Source organism: Microcaecilia unicolor, chromosome 7, assembly GCF_901765095.1.
Source record: "Microcaecilia unicolor chromosome 7, aMicUni1.1, whole genome shotgun sequence".
Classification (NCBI taxonomy): Eukaryota; Metazoa; Chordata; class Amphibia; order Gymnophiona; family Siphonopidae; genus Microcaecilia; species Microcaecilia unicolor.
This window is the reverse complement of record NC_044037.1, coordinates 12,349,005-12,365,120: the sequence shown is the minus strand read 5'-3', so window position 1 is coordinate 12,365,120 and position 16,116 is coordinate 12,349,005. Positions and strand designations below refer to the sequence as shown.

The window sequence follows — 16,116 nt, the reverse complement described above, 5'->3', positions numbered from 1 at the left end:
ATATTCCCACTTCCTTTTGTTCTCATTGTCTGCTCCGTGGGATCTACTGAGTTCTCCACTTACGTGGATTCTCTTTAGAAATAGTAAGGATACCAAACCCTGTAAAGAACATGCAAGCCACGCCTGACATGCATCCAAGCAACAAGTCTAACTGAGTAGCTGGCGGTTGCTGCCTTCCCCTTGGCCATGAAGTAAGTTCAGGATCTGAGCTGTGAGTTCAGGACAGTCCTGCCTTGGTCATTTTGGCTGAGGCTGAGAGTCTACACAATACTGGGAGAGAGGAGGATCGAAACATCCCCATGCTGATTCAATCATAAATATAAGAGGAGGAAATGGAAACGGAGCATATTACCCCCGAAATTTAAACCTACTTAACTGGCTAGAAATGGCCAATGACTGGTTAAATGGTGTTTTGGCACCTAACTGCGAGTATTCAGCATGAGATAACCGGTTATCTCCACTGAATACTCGTGGACCGAAATGTTAACTACCTATATTGTGCGATAACCGGCAATATTCAACGCTGACTAAGTTTAGCAGGCAAATCGGACTTCATAAACAGCAGTCCTATCTTTGCCCACTATTAACTTAACCAGCACAGAATATCTGCTTAGCAGTTAAGCTCAGGGGCGTAGCTGCTATGGGGCCACGGGGGCCTGGGCCCCCGTAGATTTGGCCCTGGACCCCCTGCCGATGACGCTTTCAACCCCCCCCTCCCGCCGCCAACCCGCCGTCGCCGTCTGCTACCTTTGCTGGCGGTGGACCCCAACCCCCGCCAGCCGAAGTCTTCTTCCTTCGTTTGGTTTCTGAGTCTGACGTCCTGAGGAGGTGCCAGTCTGCTCTGAGGCGAGGGTGGGGGATGAGGGAAAGGTCACCGATATGAGGGAGCGAGAGAGGGTGGGTGGGTAGAAAATGCCTGGAAAAACTGGGGATGCAAAGGGGTGGCCAGCCATTCTTTTGGGGTGGCACTTGCTACCCCGTAGCGACGCCTATGTTGCCAATGAATCAGTGTGTTTAATCAGTCTTTTAATTATAGCTAATTCATTATCGGGATCAGTGTAGCTAATTAGAATTCTTTGTTTAAACATTTGGAAGTCAATAATAACCATGAATATCACGATTATTTTTACCATAATAATTGTTTGCTTTCCTCTAGTATTTCTTAGTAAAGTTGTGCGTTAAGCCCACTATTTTAAGCGTCTTCTAGTACTAACACTTACTTTGCAAATTAGGTTGCCTGGATAAGGCTGCTATTTATTTTACCCATCCATGCGCTTATTTTTATAGCCAGGCATACGTCATAATGACATGACCCCTGGAAACTCATGCTGAGCTCTTCTTGCTATGACATCATCAGCCAATTAGCAGCCGTTGTTTGAGAATGGCTGGAACAGGAAGTGCTCAGCTTGAGGTTCACCAGTCATCTTCTCAGCACAGGCACGTTGATTGATAGAGCTGAAAATACTAAATGGCATGCAAATGCAGATCAAGGGTCTCATTTCAACAACAGAGGGGGAGGGGGAGGTATAGAACCTTCATGTTGACTTCTATGTTGCTGCTCTATGATGTCACAGAATCGTAGACAACGATGGTAGAGGAGGACTGGAAGGTTCACCTACTCTGTTCAGTTCATCTTCTAGTGCATTGCCTCAGGCCCAGTCGATCTCTGTCTTCCCCTTCAGGACTTCACAACAAAAGGATTCTCTGTGCTTATCCCACACCTTCTAGGAATTCTGTTACTGTTGCCAAGGCTACCACCTCTCCCCTATGAAGGAGTTTCACAATTCATCTGTTCACGTCTGTTCACTTCACTCACTGAAGTCACTGAAGATGAGGGAAAGGTGAGTAGTGGAGTGCCTCAGGGATCGGTGCTGGGGCCGATTCTGTTCAATATATTTGTGAGTGACATTGCCGAAGGTAAAGTTTGTCTTTTTGCGGATGATACTAAGATTTGTAACAGAGTGGACACACCCAGGAGGGAATGGAAAACATGAAAAAGGATCTGCAGAAGCTAGAAGAATGGTCTAAGGTTTGGGTTTAGCAATTAAAATTCAATGAGAAGAAATGCAAAGTGATGCACTTAGTAGAAATCCACGGGAGACGTATGTGTTAGGAGGTGAGAGTCTGATATGTACAGACGGGGAGAGGGATCTTGGGGTGATAGTATCTGAGGATCTGAAGGCGACAAAACAGTGTGACAAGGCGGTGGCCGTAGCCAGAAGGTTGCTAGGCTGTATAGAGAGAGGTGTGACCAGCAGAAGAAAGGAGGTGTTGATGCCCCTGTATAAGTCATTGGTGAGGCCCCACCTGGAGTATTGTGTTCAGTTTTGGAGGCTGTATCTTGCTAAGGATGTAAAAAGAATTGAAGCGGTGCAAAGAAAAGCTACAAAAATGGTATGGGATTTGCGTTACAAGACGTATGAGGAGAGACTTGCTGACCTGAACATGTATATCCTGGAGGAAAGGAGAAATAGAGGTGATATGATACAGACGTTCAAATATTTGAAAGGTAATAATCCGCAAACAAACCTTTTCCGTAGATGGGAAGGCGGTAGAACTAGAGGACATGAAATGAGATTGAAGGGGGGCAGACTCAAGAAAAATGTCAGGAAGTATTTTTTCATGGAGAGAGTGGTGGATACTTGGAATGCCCTCCCGCAGGAGGTGGTGGAGATGAAAATGGTAACGGAATTAAAAAATGCGTGGGATAAACATTAAGGAATCCTGTTCAGAAGGAATGGATCCTCAGAAGTTTAGCGGAGATTGGGTGGCAGAGCCGGTGGTGGGAGGCAGGGCTGGTGGTTGGGAGGCGGGGCTAGTGCTGGGCAGACTTCTACGGTCTGTGCCCTGAAAATGGCAGATGCAAATCAAGGTCAGGTATACACATAAAGTAGCACATATGAGTTTATCTTGTTGCGCAGACTGGATGGACCGCACAGGTCTTTCTCTGCTGTCATCTACTATGTTACTATGTCAAATTACTGTTAGAATGAAAACAACTCGCACAGGTACCACAGGAGCAGATGAAGTTGCACCTCTGTGGGGAGCCTTTTTTAGGCACTGTGTCATCATCTTATGGTCAGAACTCTAAAATGTAACTTTAAAACAATCCAGGAACAAACGCAAGACATTTGAAATATTTTGACACCCACCTGTCATGACTTAACATGCACAAAACACAACCTAGTCCCAAGGCAGCTCCTTGTGACTCTGGGAAGTCACTTAACCCTCCATTGCCCCAGGTACAAATAAGTACCTGTATACAATATGTAAGCCGCATTGAGCCTGCCATGAGTGGGAAAGTGCGGGCTACAAATGTAACAAAAATAAAATAGATACTATTGGAGATTCTACATGGAATGTTGCTACTATTGGAGATTCTACATGGAATGTTGCTATTCCACTAGCAACATTCCATGTAGAAGGCTGCGCAGGCTTCGGTTTCTGTGAGTCTGTACGTGCAGGACGTCAGACTCACAGAAGCAGAAGCCTGCGCGGCCACATTGGTGATCTGCAAGGGCCGACTTCTACATGGAATGTTGCTAGTGGAATAGCAACATTCCATGTAGAATCTCAGATAGTAGCAACAGTGGAGGAGTGGCCTAGTGGTTAGGGTGGTGGACTTTGGTCCAGGGGAACTGAGGAACTGAGTTTGATTCCCACTTCTGGCACAGCCAGCTCACTTAACCCTCCATTGCCCCATGTAAGCCGCATTGAGCCTGCCATGAGTGGGAAAGCGCGGGGTACAAAAAAAATATGCATTCAGATATCAATTCCAGCAGTCGTTATTACTCTTACGCTCTTGCAGAATCTTCCCCAGCTAGTTAGGATCTACAAAAACATATACAGTGGCCTGGAACTTCACAATACATTTCACAGGAAATTTCAGAAAAAAAGTCAGCTCCTAGTTGGGTTAACCCAGGACATAAGCATGAACCGTCTCCTTTGACCCTGTGTTGCTCTTGAAAAGCCAGAAAAAGCTCCTATTTTCTGCCATAGAAAAGAATTTGAGAGTTAAGTTCCTGTCAGTTTCCAGCACCCCATCTGATCATCCTTAATCGTGGTCTGTGCCTGCCTTCCCAGCAACTTGAAGTCGAGCTGTTAATGGTAGTTCACCCCTCTGAGGAGGATTTGTTCTCTAATCCAGGGTTTAAAAAAAAAATTTCAGAAAAAAGAGCCCTTGAGTTACACATCTACTTCATGCCAAAGACCTCAACCTGGTAGGCAGCAGCGGGGGAGAGAAGGTCAAGGGACAACGGTTGATTAAGTCAGATTTACATACAGAACAGTACCAAAGACTAAACAAGAACCAGCAAGCTGCATGCTAATTAGGACACAGACCCGTTTTGTAGTCTTCATGTGTTTCAGTGACTGTACAGATCTGCCAGCAAGCTCAAACCCTACCACACATGGTGTGGGCGGGGTCCCTGGTGGAATGGAAAAGGTTGGCATTCTGAGGTTGGCAGGGTTAAGAGCAGCGCTGAGCTGCAGTCAGATTTACAAAGGCCAGTCTATGCACCAGGAAAGAAACAACGGAATAAACGCGAAGAATCAGCTTAGATAGAACTCCGGAGTTGAAGCATCTCACTTTGGGGTCCTTTTAACTAAGGCATACCGAAAAGTGGTCTGCGCTGGTGTAGGCGTGTGTTCGGACACACGCAGGTCCGTTTTTCAGCGCGCCTGGAAAAAAAGGCCTTTTTTTGGAGACCGAAAATGGACGTGCGGCAAAATTAAAACCAAAGCGCGTCCATTTTCGGCCTGAGACCTTACCGCCACCCGTTGACTTGGCGGTAAGGTGTCATGCGCTAACCGGGCAGTAAGCGTCAGCACACGTAAACTGCCGATTACTGCCGGGTAAGCGCCACACGGTAGAAAATAAGCACATAAGCACCGCCATACTGGGAAAAGACCAAGTGCCCAGCAAGCCCAGCATCCTGTCTCCGACAGCGGCCAATCCAGGCTTCAAGAACCCGGCAAAACCCCTCCCCCCCCCAAAAAATAATTTTTTAATAATGTTCAATGGACTTTTCCTTCAGGAATCTGTCCAAACCCCCTTTAAATTCCGTAAGGCCAGCTGCTGTCACTACATTCTCCGGTAACGAGTTCCAGAGTCCAACTACACGCTGAGTAAAGAAAAACTTTCTCCTATTTGTTTTAAATCTACCATATTCTAGCTTCATCTTATGTCCCCTGGTTCTATTATTGTTTGAAAGTGTAAACAAACGCTTCACATCTGTCCGCTCTACTCCGCTCATTGTCTTGTATACTTCTATCATATCACCTCTCAGCTGCCTTTTCTCCAAGCTGGGAATCGAACTCAGTTCCCCAGAACCAGAGTCCACCACCCTAACCACTAGGCCACTCCTGCTACTATTTGAGACTCTACATGGAATGTTGCTATTCCACTAGAAGTCGGCCCTTGCACATCACCAATGTGGCTGTGCAGCCATGTAGAAGCCTGCGCGGCCACATTGGTGATCTGCAAGGGCCGACTTCTACATAGAATGTTGCTAGTGGAATAGCAACATTCCATGTAGAATCTCAAATAGCAGCAACAGTGGAAGAGTGGCCTAGTAGTTAGGGTGGTGGACTTTGGTCCTGGGGAACTGAGTTCGATTCCCACTTCAGGCACAGGCAGCTCCTTGTGACTCTGGGCAAGTCACTTAACCCTCCATTGCCCCATGTAAGCCACATTGAGCCTGCCATGAGTGGGAAAGCGCAGGGTACAAATGTAACAAAAATAAAATAGATACTATTGGAGATTCTACTTGGAATGTTGCTACTATTGGAGATTCTACATGGAATGTTGCTATTCCACTAGCAACATTCCATGTAGAAGGCTGCGCAGGCTTCTGTTTCTGTGAGTCTGACGTCCTGCACGTACTGCGCGGCCACATTGGTGATCTGCAAGGGCCGACTTCTACATGGAATGTTGCTAGTGGAATAGAGTGGCCTAGTGGTTAGGGTGGTGGACTTTGGTCCTGAGGAACTGAGTTCGATTCCCACTTCAGGCACAGGCAGCTCCTTGTGACTCTGGGCAAGTCACTTAACCCTCCATTGCCCCATGTAAGCTGCATTGAGCCTGCCATGAGTGGGAAAGCGCAGGGTACAAATGTAACAACAACCCCCCCCCCCCCCCCAAATATTTCTACATGCAGCAGCCTCCACTTAAAAGTCACTAAAGTAACTGCAGAGTCTCAGGGGCACTGGCAAAGCAAACAGCATCCAAGATCGCTTTCTAATTTGGTGGGGGTTTGTTTGCCTTGCCAGCATACAACTGGTCAGTTATAAGCAGTGCGTTTTTCTTGGCAAAAAAGGTGCTGGTACTCAATTGCCAGGCCATCCTTCAGGGGTGGGGTGATCACTGAGGGAAATGCGACGAAAATGATAAAAGGGATGGGACGGCTTCCCTATGAGGAAAGGCTAAAGCGGCTAGGGCTCTTCAGCTTGGAGAAAAGGCGGCTGAGGGGAGATATGATACAGGTCTATAAAATAATGAGTGGAGTTGAACGGGTAGATGTGAAGCATCTGTTCACACTTTCCAAAAATACTAGGACTAGGGGGCATGCGATGAAGCTACAATGTAGTAAATTTAAAACGAATCGGAGAAAATGTTTCTTCACTCAACGTGTAATTAAACTCTGGAATTCGTTGCCAGAGAAAGTAGTAAAGGCGGTTAGCTTAGCAGAGTTTAAAAAAGGTTTGGGCGGCTTCCTAAAAGTCCATAGACCGTTATTAAATGGACTTGGGGAAAATCCACTACTTCTGGGATAAGCAGTATAAAATGTTTTGTACTTTTTTGGGATCTTGCCAGGTATTTGTGACCTGGATTGGCCACTGTTGGAAACAGGATGCTGGGCTCGATGGACCTTTGGTCTTTCCCAGTATGGCAATACTTATGTACTTATGCCCCACAATAGCCAGGCCCCCTGCAACCAGCCATAGAATCCATGAAAAGGAAGCACCAGTATGCAGAGCCTGGGCTCTTTGATTAATCTTGGTGAACATGGGTCAATTTTAGCAGGCAATAGAAAAAGGTGCCGGTACTCAGTACCCCCTGAAAAAAAGGCCTTGGTTATAAGAAAATAAACAGGACAGCTCTGAGTCAAACTCATCTAGGAGTTAGTGTATGAAATTCTGAGCACCGAGTGAGATTATCTTGGTGCAGACTTTGTTCTAATGGAGAATGAGCTGGATATTGTAAAAGCAAAAAGGATACTGATGATATTCTGCTCTGCCTCTCTCAGCCAGAGATGACTCTGGAAGCAGGGTCTCGCTCGATGACTCAATTCTCAGGCTTCTCCGGATACAAAATGAACTAGAGCAAGTCTGAGCTGAAGCCACTGAACGATCATTGTAAGCAAGACGACGTAACTCAATATGATTTTAAAAGGGCCGGGCTTGGATTTAAATATTTGAGCATGGAGATAACTGGGGGTTTGGACAAAACCAAAAGATTGGCTATCACTAAGATTGAATCTATTTTGACCTGCTTCGTTGATAATAGTCTCTAGACATGTTACTTCGCAGGGACAACAGGATTCTATTAAGATGACGCTGGTTCCAAAAGTTACTTATACCTTAAGTATATCTCTGTTCTTTTACCCTGCTGCATTTTACAAGAAGTGTGAATTTGAAACAATGCTGTTTAAAGCACTATCGGCCAAGAAGCTCCCCAGAATCACTGCCTACACATTGAACAAGGATCCAAGAGAAGGGAGGAGTCGACATCCCAGATTTCTATCTGTATCCTGTAGATTTTCATTTGAGATATGGGATGAAATGACTTGAAGTGGTAACAAAGAAAGCAAATAGAATGTTAGGTATTATTAGGAAAGGAATGGAAAATAAAAATGAGGATGTTATAATGCCTTTGTATCGCTCCATAGTGCAACTGCACCTTGAATACTGTGTGCAATTCTGGTCACCGCATCTCAAAAAAGATATAGTGGAATTAGAAAAGGTACCGAGAAGGGCGACAAAAATGATGTAGGGGATGGGACGACTTCCCTATGAGGAAAGGCTAAAATGGCTAGGGCTCTTCAGCTTGGAGAAAAGACGGATGAGGGGAGATATGATAGAGGTCTATAAAATAATGAGTGGAGTTGAACAGGTAGATGTGAATCGCTTATTTAGTCTTTCCAAATATACTAGGACTAGGCGACATGCAATGAAGCTACAAAGTAATAAATTTAAAACAAATCAGAGAAAATATTTCTTCATTCAGCATGTAATTAAACTCTAGAATTCGTTGCCAGAGAATGTGGTAAAGGCGGTTAGCTTGGCGGGGTTTATAAAAAGGTTTGGATGGCTTCCTAAAGGAAAGTCCATAGACCATTATTAAAATGGACTTGGGGAAAATCCACTGCTTATTTCCAGGATAAGCAGCATAAAATGTATTGTACTGTTTTGGGATCTTGCCAGGTACTTGTGACCTGGATTGGCCACTGTTGGAAACAGTATGGCAACACTTATGTACTTGGGATTCTGAATGGAATCTTGCTACTCTTTGGGGTTCTACATGGAATGTTGCTACACTTTGAAATTCTGCATGGAATCTTCTTATTCTTTAGAATTCTAGAATCTTGTGACTCTTTGGGGTTCTACATGGAATGTTGCTACACTTTGAAATTCTGCATGGAATCTTCTTATTCTTTAGAATTCTAGAATCTTGTTACTCTTTGGGGTTCTACATGGAATGTTGCTACTATTTGAGTTTCTGCCAGGTACTTGTGACCTAGACTGGCCACTGTTGGAAACAGGATGCTGGGCTTGATGGACCTTTGGTCTGTCCCAGTATGGCAATGCCTAGTGCCTTTCACTGTTTTCTGAGGGATGTAGTCCCCTAGATCAATTTATGCATTACATACCGCAAAGTGCCAGCCAGGTGCACCTAATGATGGATAAAGTGCAAATGGATTAAAAGCTTGAAGGCCCCCTTTCGGAGAAACCCTTTTTTGGAAATCGAAAAGAGAGTCTTCTATTGGCAAGACTGGGTAAAAAGAGTCATATGGTCTTTGAATCAAATATTTCATCACACTGGTGCCTTAAACTTCAAATTTTTTTTAGTAACATCTTATGCTATATCTAAACAGAAATTTTACCAATGGTTTCAACTGAATCAAAGCATTCAAGCATCATGTAATACAACCATTCAACATACAGATATCCCTGGTATTGTGCAACAGCGCAGTACAAATTCTGAATTGGGTCAAACTGCGTTATAAAAAGTTGCAAGATTTGACTTTCACAAGAGAAGTGGCAGCGAAAGAAGCATGGATTGAATATGTGGGTTCCTCTTCGAGGGAGACTTTTAATAAAGTGTGCTAAGCAGTGGCGTTCCTGGCCTGGATGGCACCTGGGGCGGAGCGCTGATGTGCCCCCCTCCGGCGAAATGACACCCCCCCCGGGTGCACGCCGCTGGGCGGGGGTGCCGCGGCGCGTGCCTGCTCCTCCGAGTTCGCTAAACTTCGTTCGTTCGCTGCAGCTCCCTCTGCCCCGTAACAGGAAGTAACCTGTTCCGGGGCAGAGGGAGCTGCAGCGAACGAGCGAAGTTTAGCGAACTTGGGGGAGCAGGCGCGCGCCGCGGCACCCCCCAGCGGCATGCACCCGGGGCGGACTGCCTCCACCGCCCCCCCTTGGTACGCCACTGGGGCTAAGTGCAAAGACTGTATGGCAGTTGTTGAGGGTTTGCCCAGAATGTCCTCAACAATTACTTCCCTCCACTCCAGCAGGCACTTCGTAAAGCGCCTGAAGGAGCAGGCTTCTGGGGCGCTGTGCTTGACGTCGGGGATGCTGGGACAACGGCCTAATGCCAGATGCACTGCTTCCTACTTCTCCGGACTCCTCAAGCCGATCGGGGCCTCGGTGACAGGTCCCGTTCACTTCTGCTTCCTATGGGTTGCCTTTTTCTCTATTGAATTTTTCTTTGCTTGCTCGTTGCCTGATCTGACTTCTGACCTGTGCCTGTATCCTGACCAGTGGCGTAGCTACGTGGGGCCACGGGGGCCTGGGCCCCCGTAGATTTGGCCCTGGACCCCCCCTGCCGATGACCCTCTCGACCTCCCCTCCCGCCGCCAACCCTCCCCCGCCGCCGCCTACCTTTGCTGGCGGGGGACCCCAACCCCCGCCAGCCGAGGCCCTCTTCTTCCTGTGCAAGGCTTCGTTCTGTTTCTGACGTCCTGCACGTTGTACGTGCAGGATGTCAGACTCACAGAAACAGAACGAAGCATTGCAGATCAGCCAGTGAGGTCCTCTTCTTCCGGCGCTTCGTTCTGTTTCTGTGAGTCTGACGTCCTGCACACGTCATTTAGAATAGTATAAACTACACGTGTACATGCAACATTTAAGCACGAGCATTTAGACCAGCTGTAAATTATACATGCGTATCTAACCTGTTACACTAGGGGCCTGATATTCACCCAGTGGTGTTAAACCTGGAAATTCAATACCAAGTCATGTCCAGGCTCCGGCATTGAATTCCTCAGTTTGCAGAGCCAGCAAGAAAGCCCAAGAAAAAGGGGACCCACTTGCAGCTACTTCTGGATCTTTTGAGGTGGACTCCTCCAACTCTGAGGCCCTTGCAAAGGTTTTGCTTGGAGTCTACAATTTGAGCATGTGCTATTGATACCTCCAGAGCTGTACCTCACTACGTTCAGCATCAACAGCTGTGACACTCATGCATAGTAACAACCATTTCTTCTTGCTAGCGGTGCAGCCGCTGTACAGGTTTTGCACTTAACACAACTTAATCTTAACACAGGTTAATGGACGCACCCTTAAGCACAGTATCTCAAATGATTTCCTTCAGAGAAGTTGGAAAAGTGACACAGCAGGTATGTCTCCCACTTCCTCACAGCAGCCGAATGCACATCTGCAGCACTTCCTTCTACCTCACAGCAGCCAAATGCACATCTGCAGCACTTCCTTCTACCTCACAGCAGCCAAATGCACATCTGCAGCACTTCCTTCTACCTCACAGCAGCCGAATGCACATCTGCAGCATCTCCCCCTACCTCACAGCAGCCAAATCCACATCTGCAGCATTTCCTTCTACCTCACAGCAGCCAAATGCACATCTGCAGCATCTCCCCTACCTCACAGCAGCCGAATGCACATCTGCAGCATCTCCCCCTACCTCACAGCAGCCGAATGCACATCTGCAACATTTTCTCCTACCTCAAAGCAGCTAAATTCACTGCAGCACTTTCTTCTACCTCACAGCAGCCAAATGCACATCTGCAGCATCTCCCCCTACCTCACAGCAGCCGAATGCACATCTGCAGCATCTCCCCCTACCTCACAGCAGCCGAATGCACATCTGCAACATTTTCTCCTACCTCAAAGCAGCTAAATTCACTGCAGCACTTTCTTCTACCTCAGAGCAGCCAAATGCACATCTGCAGCACTTCCTTCTACCTCACAGCAGCCAAATGCACATCTGCAGCATCTCCCCCTATCTCACAGCAGCCGAATGCACATCTGCAGCATCTCCCCCTACCTCACAGCAGCCGAAAGCACATCTGCAGCATCTCCCCCTATCTCACAGCAGCCAAATGCACATCTGCAGCACTTCTTTCTACCTCACAGCAGCATCTCCCCCTACCTCACAGCAGCTGAATGCACATCTGCAGCATCCCCCACCTCACAGCAGCCAAATGCACATCTGCAGCACTTCCTTCTACCTCACAGCAGCCAAATGCACATATGCATCTCCCCCTACCTCACAGCAGCTGAAAGCACATCTGCAGCATCTCCCCCTATCTCACAGCAGCCGAATGCACATCTGCAGCATCTCCCCCTATCTCACAGCAGCCAAATGCACATCTGCAGCACTTCTTTCTACCTCACAGCAGCATCTCCCCCTACCTCACAGCAGCTGAATGCACATCTGCAGCATCCCCCCACCTCACAGCAGCCAAATGCACATCTGCAGCACTTCCTTCTACCTCACAGCAGCCAAATGCACATATGCATCTCCCCCTACCTCACAGCAGCTGAAAGCACATCTGCAGCATCTCCCCCTATCTCACAGCAGCCGAATGCACATCTGCAGCATCTCCCCCTACCTCACAGCAGCCGAAAGCACATCTGCAGCATCTCCCCCTATCTCACAGCAGCCAAATGCACATCTGCAGCATCTTCCCCCCTACCTCACAGCAGCCGAAAGCACATCTGCAGCATCTCCCCCTATATCACAGTAGCCGAATGCACATCTGCAGCATCTCCCCCTATCTCACAGCAGCCGAATGCACATCTGCAGCATCTCCCCCTACCGCACAGCAGCCAAAAGCACATCTGCAGCATCTCCCCCTATCTCACAGCAGCCAAATGCACATCTGCAGCATCTTCCCCCTATATCACAGTAGCCGAATGCACATCTGCAGCATCTCCCCCTATCTCACAGCAGCCAAATGCACATCTGCAGCACTTCTTTCTACCTCACAGCAGCATCTCCCCCTACCTCACAGCAGCTGAATGCACATCTGCAGCATCCCCCACCTCACAGCAGCCAAATGCACATCTGCAGCACTTCCTTCTACCTCACAGCAGCCAAATGCACATATGCATCTCCCCCTACCTCACAGCAGCTGAAAGCACATCTGCAGCATCTCCCCCTATCTCACAGCAGCCGAATGCACATCTGCAGCATCTCCCCCTATCTCACAGCAGCCAAATGCACATCTGCAGCACTTCTTTCTACCTCACAGCAGCATCTCCCCCTACCTCACAGCAGCTGAATGCACATCTGCAGCATCCCCCCACCTCACAGCAGCCAAATGCACATCTGCAGCACTTCCTTCTACCTCACAGCAGCCAAATGCACATATGCATCTCCCCCTACCTCACAGCAGCTGAAAGCACATCTGCAGCATCTCCCCCTATCTCACAGCAGCCGAATGCACATCTGCAGCATCTCCCCCTACCTCACAGCAGCCGAAAGCACATCTGCAGCATCTCCCCCTATCTCACAGCAGCCAAATGCACATCTGCAGCATCTTCCCCCCTACCTCACAGCAGCCGAAAGCACATCTGCAGCATCTCCCCCTATATCACAGTAGCCGAATGCACATCTGCAGCATCTCCCCCTATCTCACAGCAGCCGAATGCACATCTGCAGCATCTCCCCCTACCGCACAGCAGCCAAAAGCACATCTGCAGCATCTCCCCCTATCTCACAGCAGCCAAATGCACATCTGCAGCATCTTCCCCCTATATCACAGTAGCCGAATGCACATCTGCAGCATCTCCCCCTATCTCACAGCAGCCGAATGTACACCTGTAGTACTGTTTTTCCAACTCTGTTTATACTGTCCCAGCCCTCTGTTCATCCTGTTAGGCAGACTGGGTAGGCCATACGGGTCGTTATCTGCCATCATCTACTATGTTACTATTGTTACCTCACAGATGTCCTTTAGGTGCTTAATGTAGTGACGTTCTGTGCTCATGATCTCGTTGATTACATTTGCTCTCATCTGGTCTCGGTTCTGAATGGTTCGTCCGAGACAAAGGCATTCTGAGTTTGGGTCCAGGTGCCCATTCTGGACTTCGCTGGTTCCTTCCTCTACGCCGTCTTCCTGGTTCACCCATAGCTGCAGGAAAAAAGCAAAAAGAATTGAACAGATAGAAAGCGGTGATTCCTAAAAAGAACTTAAAGAGTTACAAAACGTAGCCTAATGGTTAGTGTGGCGGGCTATGATCCTGGCAACCTGGGGTCGAGTCCCACTGCAGATCCTTGTGACCTTGGGCAAGTCACTTAACCCTCCATTGCCCCAGGTACAAAAAACTTAGATTGTGAGCCCCCTAGGGGCAGACAAAGTACTTGCATATAATGTGTACAGCGCTGCATACGTCTAGTAGCACCATAGAATTGAGTAGTAGCAGTACAGGTCAGTTTTGAAAGGGAGAGGTCTGGATCTGGAGACCTGCTACCATTTTCTGGCTGTGCCACTGAATATCCAGACACTCTGCCTCAGAACAGTGGTTTGAATATCAGCAGCACTGGATAATCGGTGTCTCTCACTATCCATAGTAGGTACTGAGTATCTGTTGGTTGGTGCTTAAAGCATAAGCCAAAAAAATCCCCTTCTTCTCTGGTAACCCGTCTCATCTTCCGCCAGGGTCGCTTTACTCATACTACCCCTCTCCTCAACACCCTTCACTGGCTCCCTATCCGTTTTCGCATCCTGTTCAAACTTCTTCTACTAACCTATAAATGTACTCACTCTGCTGCTCCCCAGTATCTCTCCACACTCGTCCTTCCCTACACCCCTTCCCGTGCACTCCGCTCCATGGATAAATCCTTCTTATCTCTTCCCTTCTCCACTACTGCCAACTCCAGACTTCGCGCCTTCTGTCTCGCTGCACCCTACGCCTGGAATAAACTTCCTGAGCCCCTACGTCTTGCCCCATCCTTGGCCACCTTTAAATCTAGACTGAAAGCCCACCTCTTTAAAATTGCTTTTGACTCGTAACCACTTGTAACCACTCGCCTCCACCTACCCTCCTCTCCTCCTTCCTGTACACATTAATTGATTTGATTTGCTTACTTTATTTTTTGTCTATTAGATTGTAAGCTCTTTGAGCAGGGACTGTCTTTCTTCTATGTTTGTGCAGCGCTGCGTACGCCTTGTAGCGCTATAGAAATGCTAAATAGTAGTAGTAGTAGTATAACAAGTAGAATCCTCTAAATAGAAACTATAGCTGGTGGTAGGATATCTCTCTAGCAACACATACTCCCGTTGACCAGTCGCTGATCTTAAGGGGATTCGTACCTCATCATAGGCAAAAAACCCCAATACTTTCAAACATTAATTCAACAAAACGAAAGCATTATAGGTGCTCCGTTTTGTTGAATTAATTGAAAGTATTGGGGTTTTTTGCCTCTGATGAGGTACGAATCCCCTTAAGATCAGCGACTGGTCAACGGGAGTATGTGTTGCTAGTGAGATCAAAGTTTGATCCTGTAGCACCTTGAGGCTGTTTCCCCATGGCGGGGTGGTGTACAAAGCTTTTAGCCACCCGAAGTTGTTTTTCTTTCATACATGAGCAGTGGGAAGCATTCAATGTTGATAACCTAGTGCATAACACCAAACCAAAACCAGAAAAAATGCACCCAATTCGATTACAGAGGAGGAGCTCCCACTTGATAGTCTTACAAGATCACTAACAGGTGAGGTATTGCACTTCATTCACTGGGTCGCTCACTCCTATCGTGGTACTTCAGTGCAATAATGTGCTTTTTTTATGTGTGTGCAAAGTGCTGTCATGGTATTACACACCCAAAATACAAAACAGGAAAAATCCTCCATGGCGACCAACCCGAGCAAGCAAAAGTAGAGGCTGATCTTTAATATAACGATTAACTAAAAGAGCCAACACAGGCTGTTTGACCCCTGATGTAGACGCTTGTGTGCGTCGAAACACGGCCTGTGTCAGGTCTTTTAGTTAATCGTTATATTAAAGACTGGTGGATTCATATCTCCCGTGTTGACTCGTCTTTGATCAGCCTATACTTTTGCTTGCTATGGTATTACACACACCTCAACGTGCCAATCCAACCAATGCACTGTCAACAACACACTCAGCCAGCCTGCTTATCAAAGCATCAAAATAACAATACTAGGAGTAAGTATTTCCACTTATCTCATGACGTCCAAATCGCTTTTCAAGTAGTACCGTTTACAACAGGGGAGAGCAGTCTTGTCTTCACTACTTGAAAAGCGATTTGCAATGCCTTACCCATTAGTGGTCTTGTGTGACAACCAAGTGGGTGCTCTTCCTCTATAATTGAATTGGGTACGTTTTCCTGGTTTTGGTTTGCTGGTGCTTAAAGCAAGCAGTGACTGCAGAGTGTAAACACTGACCTTTGGGTTTTTACCCAGCCTCCTATCACAACAAGGCCCAGCTGAAAACCCACAAATGCATTTCAAGGGCAGAGAGCTAAAGTGGAGTGGAGGAGTGGCCTAGTGGGAGTGGAGGAGTGGCCTTGTGGTTAGAGCACCAGTCTTACAATCCAGAGGTGGCCGGTTCAAATCCCACTGCTGCTCCTTGTGATCTTGGGCAAGTCACTTAACCCTCCATTGCCTCAGGTACAAACTTAGATTGTGAGCCCTC

The 16,116-nt window shown here is 47.3% G+C and overlaps 1 protein-coding gene across 1 annotated transcript in view; it reads right to left on the bottom strand.

Moving 5' to 3' along the window:
• Nucleotides 1-16,116, bottom strand: part of ARHGEF9 (Cdc42 guanine nucleotide exchange factor 9) — a 429,305-nt gene that overhangs the window by 101,349 nt on the left and 311,840 nt on the right. The window contains exon 7 of the mRNA XM_030210261.1: nucleotides 13,401-13,592. Within this exon, the coding sequence (XP_030066121.1) occupies nucleotides 13,401-13,592 (192 nt within the window). The remainder of the gene's footprint in view (nucleotides 1-13,400; nucleotides 13,593-16,116) is intronic.